This window comes from Chiloscyllium punctatum, chromosome 2 (assembly GCF_047496795.1).
Source record: "Chiloscyllium punctatum isolate Juve2018m chromosome 2, sChiPun1.3, whole genome shotgun sequence".
Lineage (NCBI taxonomy): Eukaryota > Metazoa > Chordata > Chondrichthyes > Orectolobiformes > Hemiscylliidae > Chiloscyllium > Chiloscyllium punctatum.
This window is the reverse complement of record NC_092740.1, coordinates 152,914,322-152,932,882: the sequence shown is the minus strand read 5'-3', so window position 1 is coordinate 152,932,882 and position 18,561 is coordinate 152,914,322. Positions and strand designations below refer to the sequence as shown.

The 18,561-nt window shown below is 39.9% G+C and overlaps 1 protein-coding gene across 1 annotated transcript in view; it reads left to right on the top strand.

The window, feature by feature from the left end:
- The window catches only part of slc1a1 (solute carrier family 1 member 1), a 70,297-nt gene extending 52,266 nt beyond the window's left edge, over positions 1–18,031 (top strand). Inside the window, exons 8-12 of the mRNA XM_072590450.1 lie at positions 957–1,064; positions 3,529–3,651; positions 4,580–4,774; positions 6,051–6,185; positions 11,457–18,031. Of these exons, the coding sequence (XP_072446551.1) occupies positions 957–1,064; positions 3,529–3,651; positions 4,580–4,774; positions 6,051–6,185; positions 11,457–11,703 (808 nt within the window). The 3' untranslated portion in view covers positions 11,704–18,031. The remainder of the gene's footprint in view (positions 1–956; positions 1,065–3,528; positions 3,652–4,579; positions 4,775–6,050; positions 6,186–11,456) is intronic.
- Positions 18,032–18,561: the final 530 nt, after the last annotated feature.

Here is an 18,561-nt window from a genome sequence, read left to right as displayed (position 1 = left end):
TTCCCTGGCCTGTATCACTGTATAAGGCCTGCTGCAGAGCTACAGCAAAGCTCAATGCAAGCTGGAAGAACAGCACCTCATTTTCCACTTGGGACCTCTGCAGTCTTCTGGACTCAATATCGAGTTCAACAATTTTAGGTTTTGAGGCATCTTTTCCATGTCCTTACCCCGACCCCCACACACCAGGCCTTGTTATCACATGGAGAAAGTGAGGTCTGCAGATGGTGGAGATCAGAATCGAGAGTGTGGTGCTGAAAAAGCACAGCGGGTCGGGCAGCATCCGAGGAGCAGGGGAAATCGACGTTTTGAGCATAAGCCCTTCATCAGGAATTGTTATCACGTGGCCCACTATTACAAACAACCCATTGTTAGCCATTACTAGTCTGCACTAGTAGCCTATTCATTTTCCTAGGCTGACCATTATCTACTCCTTTCTCTCTCTTTGGGCTCTCCATCTCCACCTGCTGTTTACCCCTTCCCCACTTTCCCCACCTTATCTTCTGCATAAAAACAATATTTTTGTAGCTACCGTCAGTTCTGAGGAAGGGTCACTGGACCCAAAACGTTAACTCTAATGTTTCTCCACAGATGATGCCAGAGCTGCTGAGCTTTTCCAGCAGTTTCTGTTTTTGTTTTTGGAAAGTGTTAGCCCCTGTAATCAGATTCCAGTAGTAGCATTCCACAAAAACAAGAATCTTATGTCAATTGTATCTTGGGTGACTCCTGCCATTGGGGTTTGGTGAAAGTGAAAAAAAAAATGGCTAAACTATTTAAACTTCACAAATTAAAATGTCGAGATTTACTCTGAAAAAGCAAACTTTGCTATTTTAGTGCTTGAGCTGCAAATAAAATTAAATTAACTATCATTTCTAAACTGAGGGTTAGAAATAAACATATTGATGTTCAATTGAAATTATATTTCCTAATTTGATCACTTGTCAATGATTTCTTTTTAGGTATATGCCAATAGGTATATTATTTCTTATTGCTGCAAAAGTAATGGGAGTGGATGACTGGGAAATTTTCCGTAGACTTGGCCTTTATATGGCAACAGTGCTGACTGGGTATGTATCACAAAACTTTTAAATTGCTTAATTGGGAATTACTGAAGCAAATTTTGAAAGTTTACAAATGCATTTGTCTTTAAATGTACAGTGTCCGGATTAAGTTATTTCAATAGGAAATATACAGACTAATGTTTCTTTATGGAGTTATCAAAGAGGACCGGCCCAGAAATGTTGGAAAAGATTCATCCAACAGTAATTCTCTATAAAATTACCCACTTACCTTTCATCAGTTTGCTTCCAGTCGAATTTCCAAGTCAGGTATGCCACATGTGTGTCCACTGGGGGAAAACCTGTAGACATCCATTTTGTGCAGGAGTAGCATTGCAAAGCAAGACGTGCCCCTGTTTTATAGCATGCTGCTCTACTTTAGGATTTAAATCATTTGTAAATGGTTTCATAGGCTCTCTGGCAGCCAGTGAGAAGTGTAAAATTGTAATAGGTGAGATGGTTTGTGTTGGTGGGGGATAGGTATTGAGTCCATTATGGGCAGGGTGGGGTTTTGTGGATTTTAGATCTGGCAAGGTCAGGTCATGTTTTAGGAGGGCTGGCAGTGGGAGGTGAATCTGACAGGGTCAGGTCTAGTGGCCAGTCCTGGAGGGTTGTCAGAGGTTGTAGGAGTTGTATGTGGAGATGCTGGGTGTGGTTAGTAGGGGGTCAAAGGTTCTGTTCTGTTGTTATCCAGGACTTAGAGTAAAGTTTTAATCCTCTAAATTTTCCTGGTTAACCATAAAAGTTTGGCAGAACCCTTTATCTTAGACTTTGAGCAAGGTTCCGGAAGCAGGGCAATTCCCACAAAATCATGTGCTGGGAATTCTGCATGCATAACTCAGTTCCTCAGTACTCCAACAACTATCTGGCCTTCAGAATATCTGGGTCTGAATAGTTCAGTGATGATGCAGGGTTAAACCTGGCATGGTTGAACGGTTATGATGACACCCATGATCTCCAAGGCCGATGTTAAATACATGGCACATGGACAGGAAAATTGTTGTTGAGGACTTTATATTAACAAAGCACAAGCAGTTTCTATTCACATTGCACTAGCCAATAACCCAGAGATCAAAAATGTCTTCAAGTGCATCATTAATTCATATTGGCTTTGTACTCTCTCTGTAAAATCATGAAATGATGTGAGTGTATTTGTCAGATAATCACTGTCATTCATAAGCATGTTCTTTTGGGATACGGATTGAGTTTTATTGTAATATAAATTATGTCTGCATTTGTAGAAATGTATTGTTCCAAGAGCACACAGGTGAAACATTGAAAGTTGTCCTTCCAATTCATATTAACCTTTGCCTTGCTGAGTAAATACCCTAATAATTATTTAGAGAAAATTTACAGTAGCTTTAGGGGTAGCACGGTGGCTCAGTGGTTAGCATTGCTGCCTCACAGCACCAGGGTCCCAGGTTCGATTCCAGCCTTGGGCGACTGTCTGTGTGGAGTTTGCACATTCTCCCTGCGAGTACGTGGGTTTCCTCCGGGTGCTCCGGTTTCCTCCCACAGTCCAAAGATGTTCAGGTTAGGTGAATTTGCCATGTTAAATTGCCCATAGTGTTAGTCAGAGGGAAATGGGGCTGGGTGGGTTACCCTTCGGAGGGTCGATGTGGACTTGTTGGGCCAAATGGCCTGTTTCCACGCTGTAGGGAATCTAATCTAATCCTTTAATTTATATGGTATCTTTAATGGAAGATATATCTCAAGATGCTTCACAGGATATATCTAAGACTCTTCATCTTAGCTCAGTGATTTACCAGTGGATGCTACATATGTATCAATGGATCTTCTGAAAACCATGATGTTGTTTCGAGCAGGAATGTACATATTGGGGGAAATAGTGGTGCAGTGGTAATGTCTCTGGACTAGAATCGAGAACAACAGGCAATTAGCTATGGGACTATGGCAATTAGTGAAATATGAGATTTAAAACTGTATAGTTATAACCACCATTGATCATTATAAAACCCATCTGGTTCACAACTGACCTTCAGGGAAGGAAATCTGCCATCTTTACCTGGTCTGGCCTATATGTGAGTGCAGAGTTGACTCTTAACTGCTCTCTTGAATGAAAGAAAAAGAAGAGAGAGAAATATTAACTCTTTGAAGGTCTCAATTGATTTGATTTGAATGAATTAGCTTTATTGTTCACATGTACTCACATGAAAAGTTTAGAAGTCACCACTTACAGTGCCATATTTGGTACAAAGTTGCCTCGATACAGATTCTTAAGTACAAATTCTTTAGAAAAAATAGAAAAACAAGAAATAATGATTACAGTATTACACATCTTCAAAAGTACAAAATCATAGTGTAATCATTGTACAATCACAATGAGTTTTCACATAGTATTTGGCTTAAATTGTATAGGATGGTTTTATATAGGATTTTACAAGTCTTTATTGAAGGCAATATTACGTAAAATCCAATTCATTTTAAATTTTGTTGCAATTTCCTTTGGCAGATTAGCCATCCATGGTGGAATTATTCTTCCTATGATCTATTTCATTGTGGTTCAGAAAAATCCCTTTATATTCGTTGGAGGAATGGCTGAGGCATTGTTGACTTCTGTCATGATTTCATCCAGGTAATGGGATAGGTGTTAGTGACTGTTGTACAATCCAGTAAGCAACCTGGACCTTGTTTGGAGAAGAATTTATAGTGACTGCACAGAAGGAAAAATGTTAATTTGATTAATCATTTATTCTGCAGGATTTAATTAAGATTCTAATGAGTAATGTCCCACTCAAATCAAAAATACTGAGTCCCTGCAGATTTACTGATTGAATGAAATTCACGATCTGTTACTGAATAGAACTGACTAAGTAGGCAGCGTGTTTAATTCCCATGTGCTGATTCAGCACCTCAACAACAGGAATAAATGTCTTAAGCATCTCTAGACCAGGAAGGACATTAGTTAGCCTTGGTTTCTGCTTGCTATTCTGATCCCATTGGAAACTGCAGGTTGGGTAATGACAGGCAAGGTTTTATAACAGTTTCTTGCTATTGCATAGGGGTGTTAATGCCCCTTGTCTATACACTCACTATATCTTCCCAGGTGTTGGAATGATCACTTGGGTCAATTGCCAGAGGATAGCTTCGATCTTTAAAAGGAGCTAATATGGTGAGTGAGTGAGAGTGAGATAGTGAATCTTTTGCACAAGCAATTGTGACATTTTTCCAAAGTAATCCTCATTATTTTACTATGCTGTGGAAGAAATGATTATTTTGCTTAAATAAATCAAACAAGGCAAATATTAGCCCAATATGCCTTGGAATGAGTGATGTAATGAACCAAAATGTTCTGGAATACTGTTTGTGCATGTGACAAAAAAATGGATTTTTAAGAAAGAGGGTAGAGATAAAACGAGAGAGATGTTGGATGTAGCTCGGGGATGGTTCAGAGTTGTAGCATCAGAACAGAGCAATTAGACAAAGATGTGAAAATGCTAAGAAGTTAAAAACAAAAGTGAAAAGAACTTTGCTCTGGTAGTAACATGCATTCCTCTATGCAGTTCCGCAACTCTGCCAGTCACATTCCGATGTGCTGAGGACAAAAACAAGGTTGACAAAAGGATCACCAGATTTGTGTTGCCGGTGGGTGCCACAATAAACATGGATGGAACAGCTCTCTATGAAGCAGTTGCTGCGATATTTATTGCTCAGCTTAATGACTATCCATTGGATGCAGGACAGATAGTCACCATCAGGTGAGACCTCCAGCTCAGGTTTCAACATGTAAGGATATTGGTTCTTTTAAAACGTGCTGGTGCTATCAAATTTAATAAATCATTCGAATTAAACCATTTCCCTCCATAGTTATGTTCCATGTAAAATACGCAAAGGTATTGTGGTCAAGTTGCAATGTTCTAAACATACCTGTAAACCACAAGGAGAGACAGAATCAAAGAGAGAATTGGCTGAGTCATTGGTGGATGGCGAAGGATTGTCCCATCTACCTGCTGGCAAGTTATCAAGTGACCTATGTTGACTGTTTTGAGGAAGACCCACCAAATGCCCCACAAGAACAGGGTTTGTTGGTGGTAGCCTTCCCCTGGAATCATGAACCTAGAGGTGTAAGTCCTGCCCTAATGAAAACTCCACACACAGTTGCAGACTGTCAGCCAACACTGTGGAGGCTGTGATTCTTGTCAGAAGTGAACTGCCATTGTTCTGGCATTGTGGAGTATCAAGAAAACAGTGGGTGAAATTGCACTCGGGGTTCCTGGGTTGGGTGTCATGGATGGAAAGAAGTACAGGGACTCAGAATTAAGGGCTGGGGTAAATCCCGTGGGGCTACCTTAACCTCTGTCCAACAAGTTAAAAGAGTTGGAGATTTGATGGTTCTGATTCATTTAAACTTAATACTTACCCAGAAAACATTAAAGGTTTCAAATCCTACTTTAGTTCCTGGATAGCTAATAACATTAGAATTCTCTTTATTGTTCCAAGAACACAGGCTAATTATTGCCTTCGTATCTTTGTAAAAATTCGTCAGGACTGGCAGCATCTGCTTTCAGTCGCCATTAGTTACTGTTTTTTGTTTTGGATTGCCAGAGTCCACAGTTCTTTTGTTTCACTTCTCTGTCCCGGCTGTTTGAAACTGGGAGTGAACTGATTTGTAATGCTCAGTGTCATCCCAGTCTGTGCATTTACCACTGAGCCCTATGAAGTGGGAGTACTGTCAGTGGACAAGATTTTACTGCTTTTCCCCTCCCTCTTTTAAACCAATTTAGCTTTTTTTTTACATCTCTTTGGGTACTTAATTTGCACTGATTTCATCCATTCAAATGTAGATATTTTCCTAGTTAACCTGTTCAGAGATTGTACACCTCTGGAGCAGGTGGGATTTGTACCCAGGCCTCCTGGTCCAGAGTTAGGGACAATAGCACTGACACAAGAGTGCTTGTGCAGCGTGTTACAGTTTTCATGATGGGTAAAGCAGCAAACAGTGTGGAGTCTGATCAGTGTTTCTCAATTCTCCAGCATTACAGCCACAGCAGCCAGTATTGGAGCAGCTGGAGTTCCTCAAGCTGGCATGGTCACCATGGTAATTGTTCTTACCGCAGTTGGATTGCCTGCTAATGACATCACTCTGATCATGGCCGTGGATTGGCTACTGTAAGTCTGCATGAAGTTTTTTTTAAGGAAGCATTTTTCTTTTAGGAAACAATATAACTCTTAAACATAGGAACAGGAGAAGGTCATTCAGCCCCTTGAGTCTGCTCTGTCATTCAGTGTGATCAGGGCTGATCTATGGTCCAACTCCATATACCTGCCTTTGGTCCATATCCCTTAGTACCCTTGCCTTACAAAAAAACAAATCTTAGATTTAAAATTAACAACTGATCTGTAATGGAATGTATTCAGTTAAAGAGAATTATATTTAGTGTTCAAGATGTTATTCACAGTACTAGTCATATATTTTTTCTTTGATGTAATAAATTATTTCAGAATGGCAGGTCAAAAACCATATTATTCAAACTGTGGCAGGAAGTCTGTGGATCAGAATCTATATGAAATTAAAGCAGCTCAGTGTTACAATGTGAGGAACTCCCAAATATCAATCAGGCTGCAAAATAGACATGTGTTTTGTAAAAATAAAAACAGAAATTTCTGGGAAAACTCAGGAGGTCTGGCAGCATCTCTGGATGGAGGTGGAGTCCTCCCCACTTACAACAAATGAGTATGCCTTCAATCCCCTACCCAGCTTCGAAAATGCCATCTCAAACCTCTCAACATAATAATCACCCATTTGAACAATAGTATCAAATTCTTGTGCTCTTTTCATTTTCTATATTATTAGGTAGAAGTTCTGTTCTAATCCGGCAGAGTTAACATTTCAGGTCCAATGACCCTTCTTCAGAAAAGATTAGAGTGATGCTTTTCCAACACCACTCTAATCTAGACTCTGATTCCCAGCATCTGCAGTCCTCACTTATGCCCTTCTTCAGAACAGGCATTGCTTCCCTGGACTTAAAATGTTAACTCTGCTTTCTCTTTATAGATGCTGCCAGACCTGCTGAGTTTTCCCAGCAATTTCTGTTTTCAGTTTTCACTCACAGCATCCGCAGTTCTTTGGGTTTCTTTTTTTGTGTTTTGCAAAATGCCTGACACACAGTAGCCAGAGAATTCATTGCTTTTGACATCACAGAAAGACTACAGCAAGGTCAGGTCATCCAGTTTTACAAGGTTGTTGGTTTTCTTAAGGATCAGTGTACAATCAATGCCCAAGATACTTTGTAAGCTTTTTCAAGTACCTTAAAAGAAAGTCTTCCACTTCATTATACATATAGCACATTGTTAACATGTCAATTTGGAAAATGCCTAAAGTTTTCATAACATGTATGTCAATCAAACTTTCACCTTTCTGGACAGCTCCATGGTAACCAATCATGACAACAAATAATTTCTGAATGACATTTGCTCCTTAGATTTAGTTAACACATGTTATAGCAGAGGAGCTTTACAATGTACATGATTTTAATAGATTGGTCATCAGGAGAACGTTATGGGGCATAGTTTTAAGGTGAGAGGAGAGAGATTTAAAAGGGACCTGAGGGACAACTTTTTCACGCAGATGATGCTTTGTATGTGGAATGAACTGCCAGAGGAAGTAGTCGATGCAGGTATAGTTATAACATTTAAAAGTCATTTGAACAGGTACATGAATCAGAAAGGTTTAGGGAAATATGGGTCAAACACAAGTAAATGGTACCAGTTTAGTTTGGGACACTTGGTCAGCGCAGATGAGTTGGATTTGTTTCTGTGCTGTATGATTTATGACTCAGTGACATAATGGGCTTAAAATAAAGTTATTGTTCCTTTGACAGGTTGAGAATGGTTCTGCATCATTATTCATAAATTGCTATATCCTTCACAAATGTGTCACTCAAAGTTGGTATTGCTCGTCCATATCCTAACTTTATCACATACAGAGTTACTGGAGTTAAATGTGTAGTTACTACTGCATAATACATTGCAGCATGTAATCTTGAAGACTGCTATACAATACAGCCTTTGACACCATGTTGTTAAGTTTATATTAATTACATTTGACTATATAGGTGGGGTCCTCCCCACTTACTACAAATGAACATGCCTTCAATCCCCTACTCAGCTTCCAAAATGCCATCACAACCCTCTCAACGTAATAATCACCCAGTTGAATGACAATATCAATTAAATGTGCTCTTTTCATTTTCTGTATTATTAGGTAAAAGTTTTATTTTAACCCAGCTCATGAAAAATTGTACAGGAACAAAACTTTACATATCTCAATAAGCCTTTATTTACAAAGATTTCTCACCCCACAGTTACAGTTTAACTGTGTTCCTTTTTAGAGACGTAATTGACTTTTCCAGTTAATATCACAACCTGAATGCAATTAAATTCAATTAATATTCAATTAACAGAAATCAGCGAGGTAAAAACAATGACTGCAGATGCTGGAAACCAGATTCTGGATTAGTGGTGCTAGAAGAGCACAGCAGTTCAGGCAGTATCCAAGGAGCTTCGAAATCGACGTTTTGGGCAAAAGCCCTTCATCAGGAATAAAGGCAGTGAGTCTGAAGCGTGGAGAGATAAGCTAGAGGAGGGTGGGGGTGGGGAGAAAGTAGCATAGAGTACAATGGGTGAGTGAGGGAGGGGATGAAGGTGATAGGTCAGGGAGGAGAGGGTGGAGTGGATAGGTGGAAAAGGTGATAGGCAGGTAGGACAAGTCCGGACAAGTCATGGGGACAGTGCTGAGCTGAAAGTTTGAAACTAGGGTGAGGTGGGGGAAGGGGAAGTCACTCCTGACTTGTGCCTTGTAGATGGTGGCGAGGTTTTGGGAAGTCAGAAGTTGATTACTTGCTGCAGGATACCAAACCTCTGACCTGCGGTTACAGCCACGGGATTGAACTGGCTCATCCAGTTCAGTTTCCAGTCAATGGTATCCTCGGAATGTTGATACTGGGGAACAAATACAGAGAATGTTGGAGAAACTCACCAGGTCTGGCAACATCTGTGGAGAGAAAGAAGGTTCATGTTCCAAGTCTGTCACTCTAACCTTCCCTGTGCAATTCAGCTCCTTTGTCCATGTTTGAGCCAAGGCTGTAATGAGGTCCGGAGCTGAGTGGCCCTGGTGGAACCCAACCTGGGTGTCACTGAAAAGGTTATTGCTGAGCAGGTGTTGCATGATAGCACTGTTAATGACACCTTCCATCACTGGTCTTCTGCAGACTCAAAACATTAGTTCTATAATTTTCCTCAGATGCTGCCAGACCTGCTGAGTTTCTCCAGCATTCTGTGTTTGTTTCAAATTACCAGCATCTACAATACTTTGCTGTTCATGGACAGTAAGACATTGAATGATGGCGATGCCATTGAATGTCAAGAGGTGACGGTTAGATTCTATTCTGTTGGATATGCTTATTGCCTGGCACATGGCATGGTGTGAATGCTCCTTGTCACTTGTCAATCCAAACTGGATATTGATCAGATTTTGCTGCATTTGAACACAGACTGCTTCAGTATCTGAGGGGTTGCGAGTGGTGCTAAACATCGGTGAACATCCCTACGTCTGATGGAAGTTGTGCCATTGAAGCAGCTGAAGATGGTTGAGCCTAGCACACAACCCTGAGAAGCTGCTGCAGAATTGACTGACCTCCAACTATGGCAACCAGCAGGGAGTTAGCCTCCTGATTCCCTTGAATTGTTTTTCTTGGGCTCCTTCATGGCACACTCTGTAAAGTAGCCTTGATGTCAAGGGGTGTCACTCTAACCTTCCCTGTGCAATTCAGCTCCTTTGTCCATGTTTCAGCCAAGGCTGTAATGATGTCAGGAGCTGAGTGTCACTGAAAAACAAACTGGGTGTCACTGAAAAGGTTATTGCTGAGCAGATGTTGCTTGATAGCACTGTTGATGACACCTTCCACAACTGGCAGATCATTCCATACATGTACCACCCGCTGTGTGAAAACGTTGCCCCTTAGGTCCCTTCTATATCTTTCCCCTCTCAATCTTAAACCTATGCCCTCTAATTCTGGACTCCCCCACCCAGGGAAAGGACCTTGTCTATTTACCCTATCCATAGATGTTTTAAACCTCTATGAGGTTACCTCTCAGTCTCCGATGCTCCAAGGAAAGCAGCCCCAGCCTGCTCAGCCTATCCCTATAGCTCAAACCTTCCAATTCTGGCATGATGCTTGTCAATCTTTTCTGAACCCTTTCATGTTTCACAACATCCTTCCAATAGGAAGGAGACCAGAATTGCACCTGATATTCCAAAAGTGACCTAACCAACATCCTAACCAACGATTGCAACTCCTGTACTCAAGACTTGTGCAGGCCTGATGTTTTGAATGGCCAAGCATTGATTCGTTTATGGCAGGTGGCTCAACATTCAGACCTTTAGATGACAAAGAAGCATTTTGTTCGAAGGTATCTTTGATTGCTAACAAAAACAGTAATTGCTGGAAAAGCTCAGCAGGTCTGGCAGCATCTGTGGAGAGAAATCAGAGGGAGGGTCACCAGACCCCAAATGTTAACTCTGCTGCCAGACCTGCTGAGCTTTTCCAGCAATTTCTGCTTTTGTTTCTGATTTCCAGCATCAACAGTTCTTGTTAGCTTTCTTTAACTTTGATTGCTAGATCATTGGGCTAACCCTTACACCTTCCACCCCAACTCCTTCCACAAACTTCAGTCTTAAGGGAATGTATTTTTCTCTACCTCAGACTGATTGATAGATTAGGTGCACAAATCTATGGAGTGTTTACATGCAAAACAGGAAATTAGTTCGTTGAAGACTATTTAACTTCAAGTTTACTATTTGACCACTTCATTAGTAAAGTTTACATTCTTTCGCTTTCCATGGAATTTTAATACTGATGGTTCAGAGAACTGTATTTTGTTTATCTGTGATTTAGTGTAAAATTAAACCAATTTTTGGATTATAATCATATTTTACCATGATAGGTTTCTTTGTAAAAGGTTGGTAAATGTAGCATGGTATCATGTGAAATATTACAGCAGCAGATTACAGGAGAATTTTATCATCTCTGGATCACGGTATTGTTAACTAAATATTGAGCAGCAGAAAGATATAATCATGCTCATTCTGTAGTGTCTAGTGATGCTAAGCTTGAAAGGATTTGTAACATATTTGTAACAATTGTTGAATTCCATAGAGCTTTCTTTGAAACTGAGAAATTGATTAAAAGAATGAATTGAGCAAATTATGTTTCAAATTGTTTTACTGTAGGTTACTCCAAAAATATATGTAAATGGATGTCCAGATAGTTCAGGATCTTGCATCTTTACAGACTGCATGGTCAGAAAGAGTTGATATTTTTATAAAGATATTCAGTCTGTTTGTTTCTGATCCATAACCTCTTCTGCCTGTTTCCTTAGGGATCGGTTTCGGACAATGGTGAACGTACTCGGCGACTCTTTCGGAGCCGGAATTGTGGAGAAGCTGTCCAGTAAAGAACTGCAGCAGATGGATCTCACAAGTGGCATTGACATAGTGAATCCATTTGCTCTGGAAACTGCTGCATCTGAGAAGGACAAAAACAAGATAAAGGAAGCTTATGTCAATGGAGCCTTTGATGTAGATAAAACAGACTCGGTAGCTGTCACAGAAACATCGCAATTTTGATTGAGTAAGGATGAGTTGCAAATGAGCATTTGTGAATATGTTAGACATAAGGATGACCTTACAAAGCTGTACATTTGAATCTATTCATAAATTTCTCCTCATCAGTAATGAGTACCTTAAGATAAACTTTTGAAAATATAATAGACACTGGCTATTGAAACCCTGATAATCAATTGCAAATTATTCCTCCATTTGCTTGCAGACAAGGTAGGGTCACTCTCCAGTCCGAATGGGAGAGCAAGGTAGCTGTTGGTGGAACTAACACAAAGCTAGTATGAATAATCTCTCCTCCATGAAATTAAAACTGTGCATTCTATAAAAAGATAGGAGATGTCAAGGTGGAATATTGGGCACCAATCCTATCTCGTGATTCAGACAATTCTTAACTCTATGCTTACCTCTCAATTAGTCAAATTTAGAATCATTCTAGGTTGCTTATATGTTCTAAATGATGTTTCAGCATTAGCAACCTTTAACATTAAGATGAAATAATAATAATGATATCACATATGCAGTGAAATCTGTTTGAAACCAGCCTCAAAGTTTACCTGTCTAGATATAATTGATTTGTGCAGTTTCAAGAATAAATTATTAACCTTTTTCATATCCATATGATATATATATATTCCCTGATATCACTATGACTCAGGACTGATAGTTACAAATTGGTTCTAACTGCATTCGTTCATGAAAGGACAGGTCATTTTATTTTATTGGAGGCAGTTCTGAGAAGGTTCACTGGGATGATCTCTGGTCTGGAGGGATTATCGAATGAACAAAGACAAAACAGGTTGGGAGGCTACTCTCTGCAGTTTAGGAGAATGAGAGGTGATCTCATTGAAACATATCGGATTCTTAAGGGACTCGACAGGATCAATGCTGAGAGAATGTTTCCCCTCATGGGAGAGACTGGGACCAGAGGACAGTCTCAGTATAAGGCAGTGCCAATTTAAGACCGACATGGGCAGAAGTTCTTCTCTGAAGGTTATGAGCCTTTGGACTCCTTGGTACAGAAAGCTGTGGGGGTAATATCTTTGTGTATATTTAAGGCTGAGATAGATTCTTGACCAGTAGAGGGGGGGTTACAGGGATAAGGCAGGAAAGTGGATGTGAGGAATGATGGATCAGCCATGATCTAATTGAATGGCAGAGCAGGTATGAGGGGCCGAATGGTCTATTCCTACCCCTCTTTCATATGGTCAAAGGTAGTGTTATAAAAATGGATTAATACTTGACATAAGTTCCCTCATTAATTCTTCTACTTTGTGACTATAAGTTTTGGAGATAGTTTGGTTGTAAGCACTGTCATTGTGGTGACAGATTGGGGGAAACCTCAAAGAAATTCATCTCCCATTTGTTGTGTCTAATATAAATAAAAATTTCTGAAATATCTAATTCATTCATGATTTTTCAATGCCACTGATCATGGAGCATGATATATGGCTGCATATTAATCAGAATGCAAAGATTTTCCAACTAGACATTGGCAGATGATGTTCTGATATTTAGTTGGTGATTATATGTAGTTATAACGTTATTGGCTGCATACTATGGCATCTTCCAAAACTTAGATTGCCACTGTACTTGTCTAAATATACATGTCTCATACATTGCAGGGTCTGCGTTCATTACTGTTACTACCACATTGTTGCTCCAAGTATAAAAAAGGAGCTAAAACCCTGTTTGGTGAAGTTGAACTAGTATTGTCAATGATCTCAGCTGGTGAGATCTGCATTCACTTTTGGAATTATATTTGTGAGTATATTACTTCTTCTGAATCTTGTTTTTGGTTTTGAGTGGCTCAGTGGTTAGCACTGCTGTCTCACAGCGCCAGGGACCCGGATTCAATTCCCACCTCCGATAATTGTCTGTGTGGAGTTTGCACATTCTCCCGTGACTGCGTGGGTTTCATCTGGATGCTCTGGTTTCCTCCCACAGTCCAAGATGTGCAGGTTAGGTAGATTGACCATACTAAATTGCCTGTAGTGTTAGGTGCATTAGTCAGGGGTGAATGTAGGGGAATAGTCTGGGTAGGTTATTCTTTGGTGGGTCGGTATGGACTTGTTTGGCTAAAGGGCCTGTTTCCATACTGTAGGGAATCTAACCTAATCTAATCTAATCTTGATTGCCCAATCTCAACTTGGACATTATAAACCAACCCAGATTTGACTGCTGGCAACTGAATGTCAAGGAGTTGACCTTGATTTCACTGGACATAATTGTGCAGTGCACCAAAAAATCATCTAATATCAATCTATGTAAAGCTAAAAGTACTTACAATGTTAGGCAGCATTCGCGGAGAGACAAAGAGAAGTAATGGTTCAGGTTCACTCACATTTCATCCGAACGGAATCTCATGGAGATGTTGCCAGTGGTCATGACATGAGATTCAACTCAATGTCGAGTCTAAGTGATTGGTGTAGAAGAGTGAGGTGCTATTCTTCAAACTCCGTTACCACGTCATGTAACAGTATATGAGGCAGAACGAGCAAGGAGGGAATGGTCCGGAGAATTAAAATGATGGGCAAATGGGAAACTTAGGACCATGCCAATGAATCAGACAGAGTCTTTAACAAATTGATCACCCAAGTTTTTCTTGATCTTCGCCGATGGGAATGAGACAGCACAATTTTCAGGGAATACACAGTTTATTAAATTGAAAGAAGTATGTGTAAATAGCCTAATACCTAGAGAGAGTTTGGAACCCCAGATAATGGGAAGCTATGAGATAAAAAGGCTGCTCACCTGGAATATTGTTCATGTTTTCTTCTCTGCACATATTATGTACAATTTGCAGAGTTTTTCCAGCATTTTCTGTTTCTGTTGCCGATTTCTAGAATTTTCAGTATTTTTGCTGGGTTGACTTTATTTTCATTACTTGCATCCTTTTGGACTCTTATTCACTTATCTTAATCATTTTCTCTTATTGTCATTATCTACTTGTTTCTCAGGAGAGTTAATCTTTTATTTAGCTTTGAAATTTGTTGATGTTCTCGTTGGAAACATGAATAGTGCTGAAGCTAAGGAGCATTTTGACTTGATTTCAATTTTCATATTTTACATATTGGGCACTGTCATGTTTCTTTACACAAAATGGAACTTTCTGCACAGTTCTCATGGCAAAGTGGTAGCATCCTTACTTCTGAGCCAGGAGGTCTGGGTCTAAGTGCCATCTGCTCCAGAGATGTTTAATGACAGGTTGATTAGAAAAATATATCTAGAACTTTATGCACGTACAAGATGCATGTGCAAAATCTTCCAGAGGTATCTACTCAGTAAGACTCAAAACAGAAACCAATAAAGTACATCACTCAGAGCCAGTATAAAATTAGACACTAGCAGAAAACTGTTGGCAATGCCTTTAAACATCTGAAGCAATTGTCCCAACATAATTTTGATGGAGCACATTTTTCTATTTTGAGAGCATAAGTCAAAAAATTTGCCTTGTGCTCCAAACAGATATAAAGTTGCCATAGTAATGTTTCCACCTTTGGGTCCACACTGGCCTGGAACCAGAGCCAAATCTGGAGGTGAGTCGCATTTAACTGCCACTGAAGAATCGTGTATGCTCCAATACTGATGGTGATTTCAGAGGGTGGGGTTTGGACTGGTTTGTATGTGGTGCCAATCAGCAAGTTGGGTTGAAGGGAGGGGTAATCCCTGGAAGGACCCCGAGTGACATGGATGGGAATTATTATGATCCCAGGAGAAACAACCTGTACCAAAAATGTAAAAATGTTAACAGATTCTTTGTTATATTTATCAATGACTACCAATAGGTCATTGGGTCCCACAGAGCCTAAATTTGTTTATTCAAGCAGAAATGGCAGTTGTGCCTCAGTGAATTATGCTCTGAATCACAAGATTGTACTCCAGGCTTTAAGCACATGCAGCAAGGCTGATACTCCAGTGCAGCACTGAGGGAGTGCTGTACTGCAAGAGGTGCTCGCTTTCCAATAAGACATTTGCCCATTCACATGGATTTAAAAGTTTCCATGTCTCTATCTTTAAGAAGACCAAGGAGGTAATCCTGGGTGTCCTAGCCAGTGGTGATCCCTTAATCAACATTACCAAAAATAACAGCTTACTGCTCATTATCACATATTGTCCAGGGATGTGTAGGTTAGGTGGATTAGCTGTGGGGTTGGCAGGGTTACAGGGATAGGGTAGGGGATGAGTCTTGGTGGGATGCTCTTTGGAGAGTTGGGCCAAATGGTCTGTTTCCACACTGTGGGGATTCTAGGATTCTACAACAGAGCCTTTCATTCGAGGGAAACAGCTGATCTGGACCTGATTCTAACATTGTCAGAGTGCGTTCTCAGAACTGGTAGTGCAACTCTCATTGACAGGTTTTGTTTTGTTGCCCAGAGGCATTAACACCATCTGTAGCACTCTGCCACCAACTGACCCACTGGAGCAGTTCAGTTACCTCGTCAAAGACCAAGGATCAAGACTGGAAAGTTTCTGATTCTTATTTTTTATGAACATTTATAGCATATCTATCCAGTTTTCTACATAGCATACCCCATCCATGCAAATTTTATACTTTGTAACAGATTTATTTGCATTTTATATGTTATCATGAACACAACATCAATGTCATTTATTTTGGACCTCTCTTCAAAATTCTAGAGGGAATGGCAATGCTTTATGGGCGGCACGGTGGCACAGTGGTTAGCACTGTTGCCTCACAGCACCAGAGACCTGGGTTCCCGCCTCAGGCGACTGTCTGTGTGGAGTTTGCATGTCCTCCCCGTGTCTGCGTGGGTTTCCTCCGGGTGCTCCGGTTTCCTCCCACAGTCCAAAGATGTGCAGGTCAGGTGAATTGGCCATGCTAAATTGCCGGTAGTGTTAGGTGAGGGGTAAATGTAGGGGTATGGGTGGGTTGCGCTTCGGCGGGGCGGTGTGGACTTGTTGGGCCGAAGGGCCTGTTTCCACACTGTAAGTAATCTAATCTAATCTAGATAAATTGTTGACGAGACATCAAACAGTCTGAGTTCTTCCCATTTCCAATGTGAAGGAATACTAGAAGGAGGACAATTAACAACTAGAAGGAGGACAATTCGGGTACAAGGTAGTCCCACATGGGACTGGGTCAGCTGCTCAGCAATTTGTCGCAGTTAGGGGCTGTTTAAGATCAGGATATCTGAGGGCTACACAGCAGCACTGAAGTGAGGCTGATGACAGCAAGATTTAATCTGGAAGAGCAGCTTCCCCTCGGCTTAGAAGTTGAAGACCTACTTAAGAGAGAGGCCAAATTTCACAAGAGTCTCATAATATTCAATTAAAAGAATCGAGCTCCAGCCATTCATTCAATGCCACGAGCAAAACGCATTCATTCAATGGAGCATATATTATGAGACCTTGATTTGTATTCACAAATAATGTTCCTGCTTGAATTTATCTGGAATCTTACCTATCACCAAAACCAACTGTGGTAATATTGCAGATGAGTGGGAGATAAAGTTCCTCCATTTTTATTATCGTCCTATTCCTTTCGACAAATTGAAGAGTTAAAATTGTCTTGTCAATTGTACATAAACACTTCCAATCATACTTTCAATTAACCCATTTTAAAAATGCATATTCAAAACATGCAAAGTTCAATGAATAGATTTAACATTGCAGAGGCTTCTGTGTAAAAGAAAATTTAAATAAAGTTTACAAGTGCAAAAGTGACATTTTCTTTTGAACCTTGGAATATTTTTATGGTAGCTAAAAGTATTGATTTTTGATAAAATAGCTAAGTCAGGGTGTATTGTATTAATTGTAGAAACCAAATATTAATGTAGATGTATCACTAGGAATAGGAATATATGTACAGTTAACTTAGAGGTAACGATACCTGCAAATATCTGCATGAATCCACAATCAAAAATATGACACACTTGATTTCTGGAAAAGCATTTCTGTTGTTACTGAATCTCTGTGGAAAAAAAATGTGTATCTGCTCTTTACTCCACTTCTGAACGTTACCCAAATTTGGTGTAAACAGAGATTTGGTACAGGAAATGTTCAACCATTGTGAATGGTCTGAGCCGACCAAACCAATAAAGCATTTGAAATAATTTGAAATAATATGTAAAATAAGATGTTCATGAGGTTAAAGCAAAAAAAAATGTAATAAAGTGTAAACAATTTAAAGAAATGCAATAAAATTGTCTTAAAGTTACAATAATAATACTATGGAATACAAATGGAAAAGAAAAGCAGATTTAAGGATTTAACTTCAATGGATTGATTGCTTTGTTGGAGCTGAGAACTGGGGAATCATCAATTTATTTGTAAATTTTGCTTCTGTTGAATAAAGACCTTGCTGTATATCTGCGCAATGACTATTTGGGTCAATATGGACAATAATTTTCACACGCACACATGTAGATCACATATTTCCTCATCTTTATAATGTGGAAGAACTATTAACTCCTGCTAGATCTGTTACTTTGAAGGTACAGCTCCGTAACATCATCTTGGTCTACAGATCAAGATCAATGAATTCCGATAATTAGATAAAAGATAACTTCAGTAATGCCTTATCCCCAAGCCTCAACCTTGTCTGTTCTACATGGTCATCCTTTTCCTCCTCATAATGTCAAAATCTAGGTGAAGGATCCATGGCTGGTGTGCAAGCTGTTAATTTGAGCACAGCTGAGTCAACCGAAGGCTTGGTTCATCCGTCAAAAGAATGTGAAGGTGGATTGGCAAACATTCGTAAGTAGCAAATGTCATGGCTATCTTTGCTTCATTGGATGCAACTCAGAGATAGCTTATAATAGAGCATCCTGCAACTATTATAGTGATGGTGAGACTGTGGAGAGGGTCTGGGATCTAAGCAGAAGAGAATAGGTCAAACAAGTT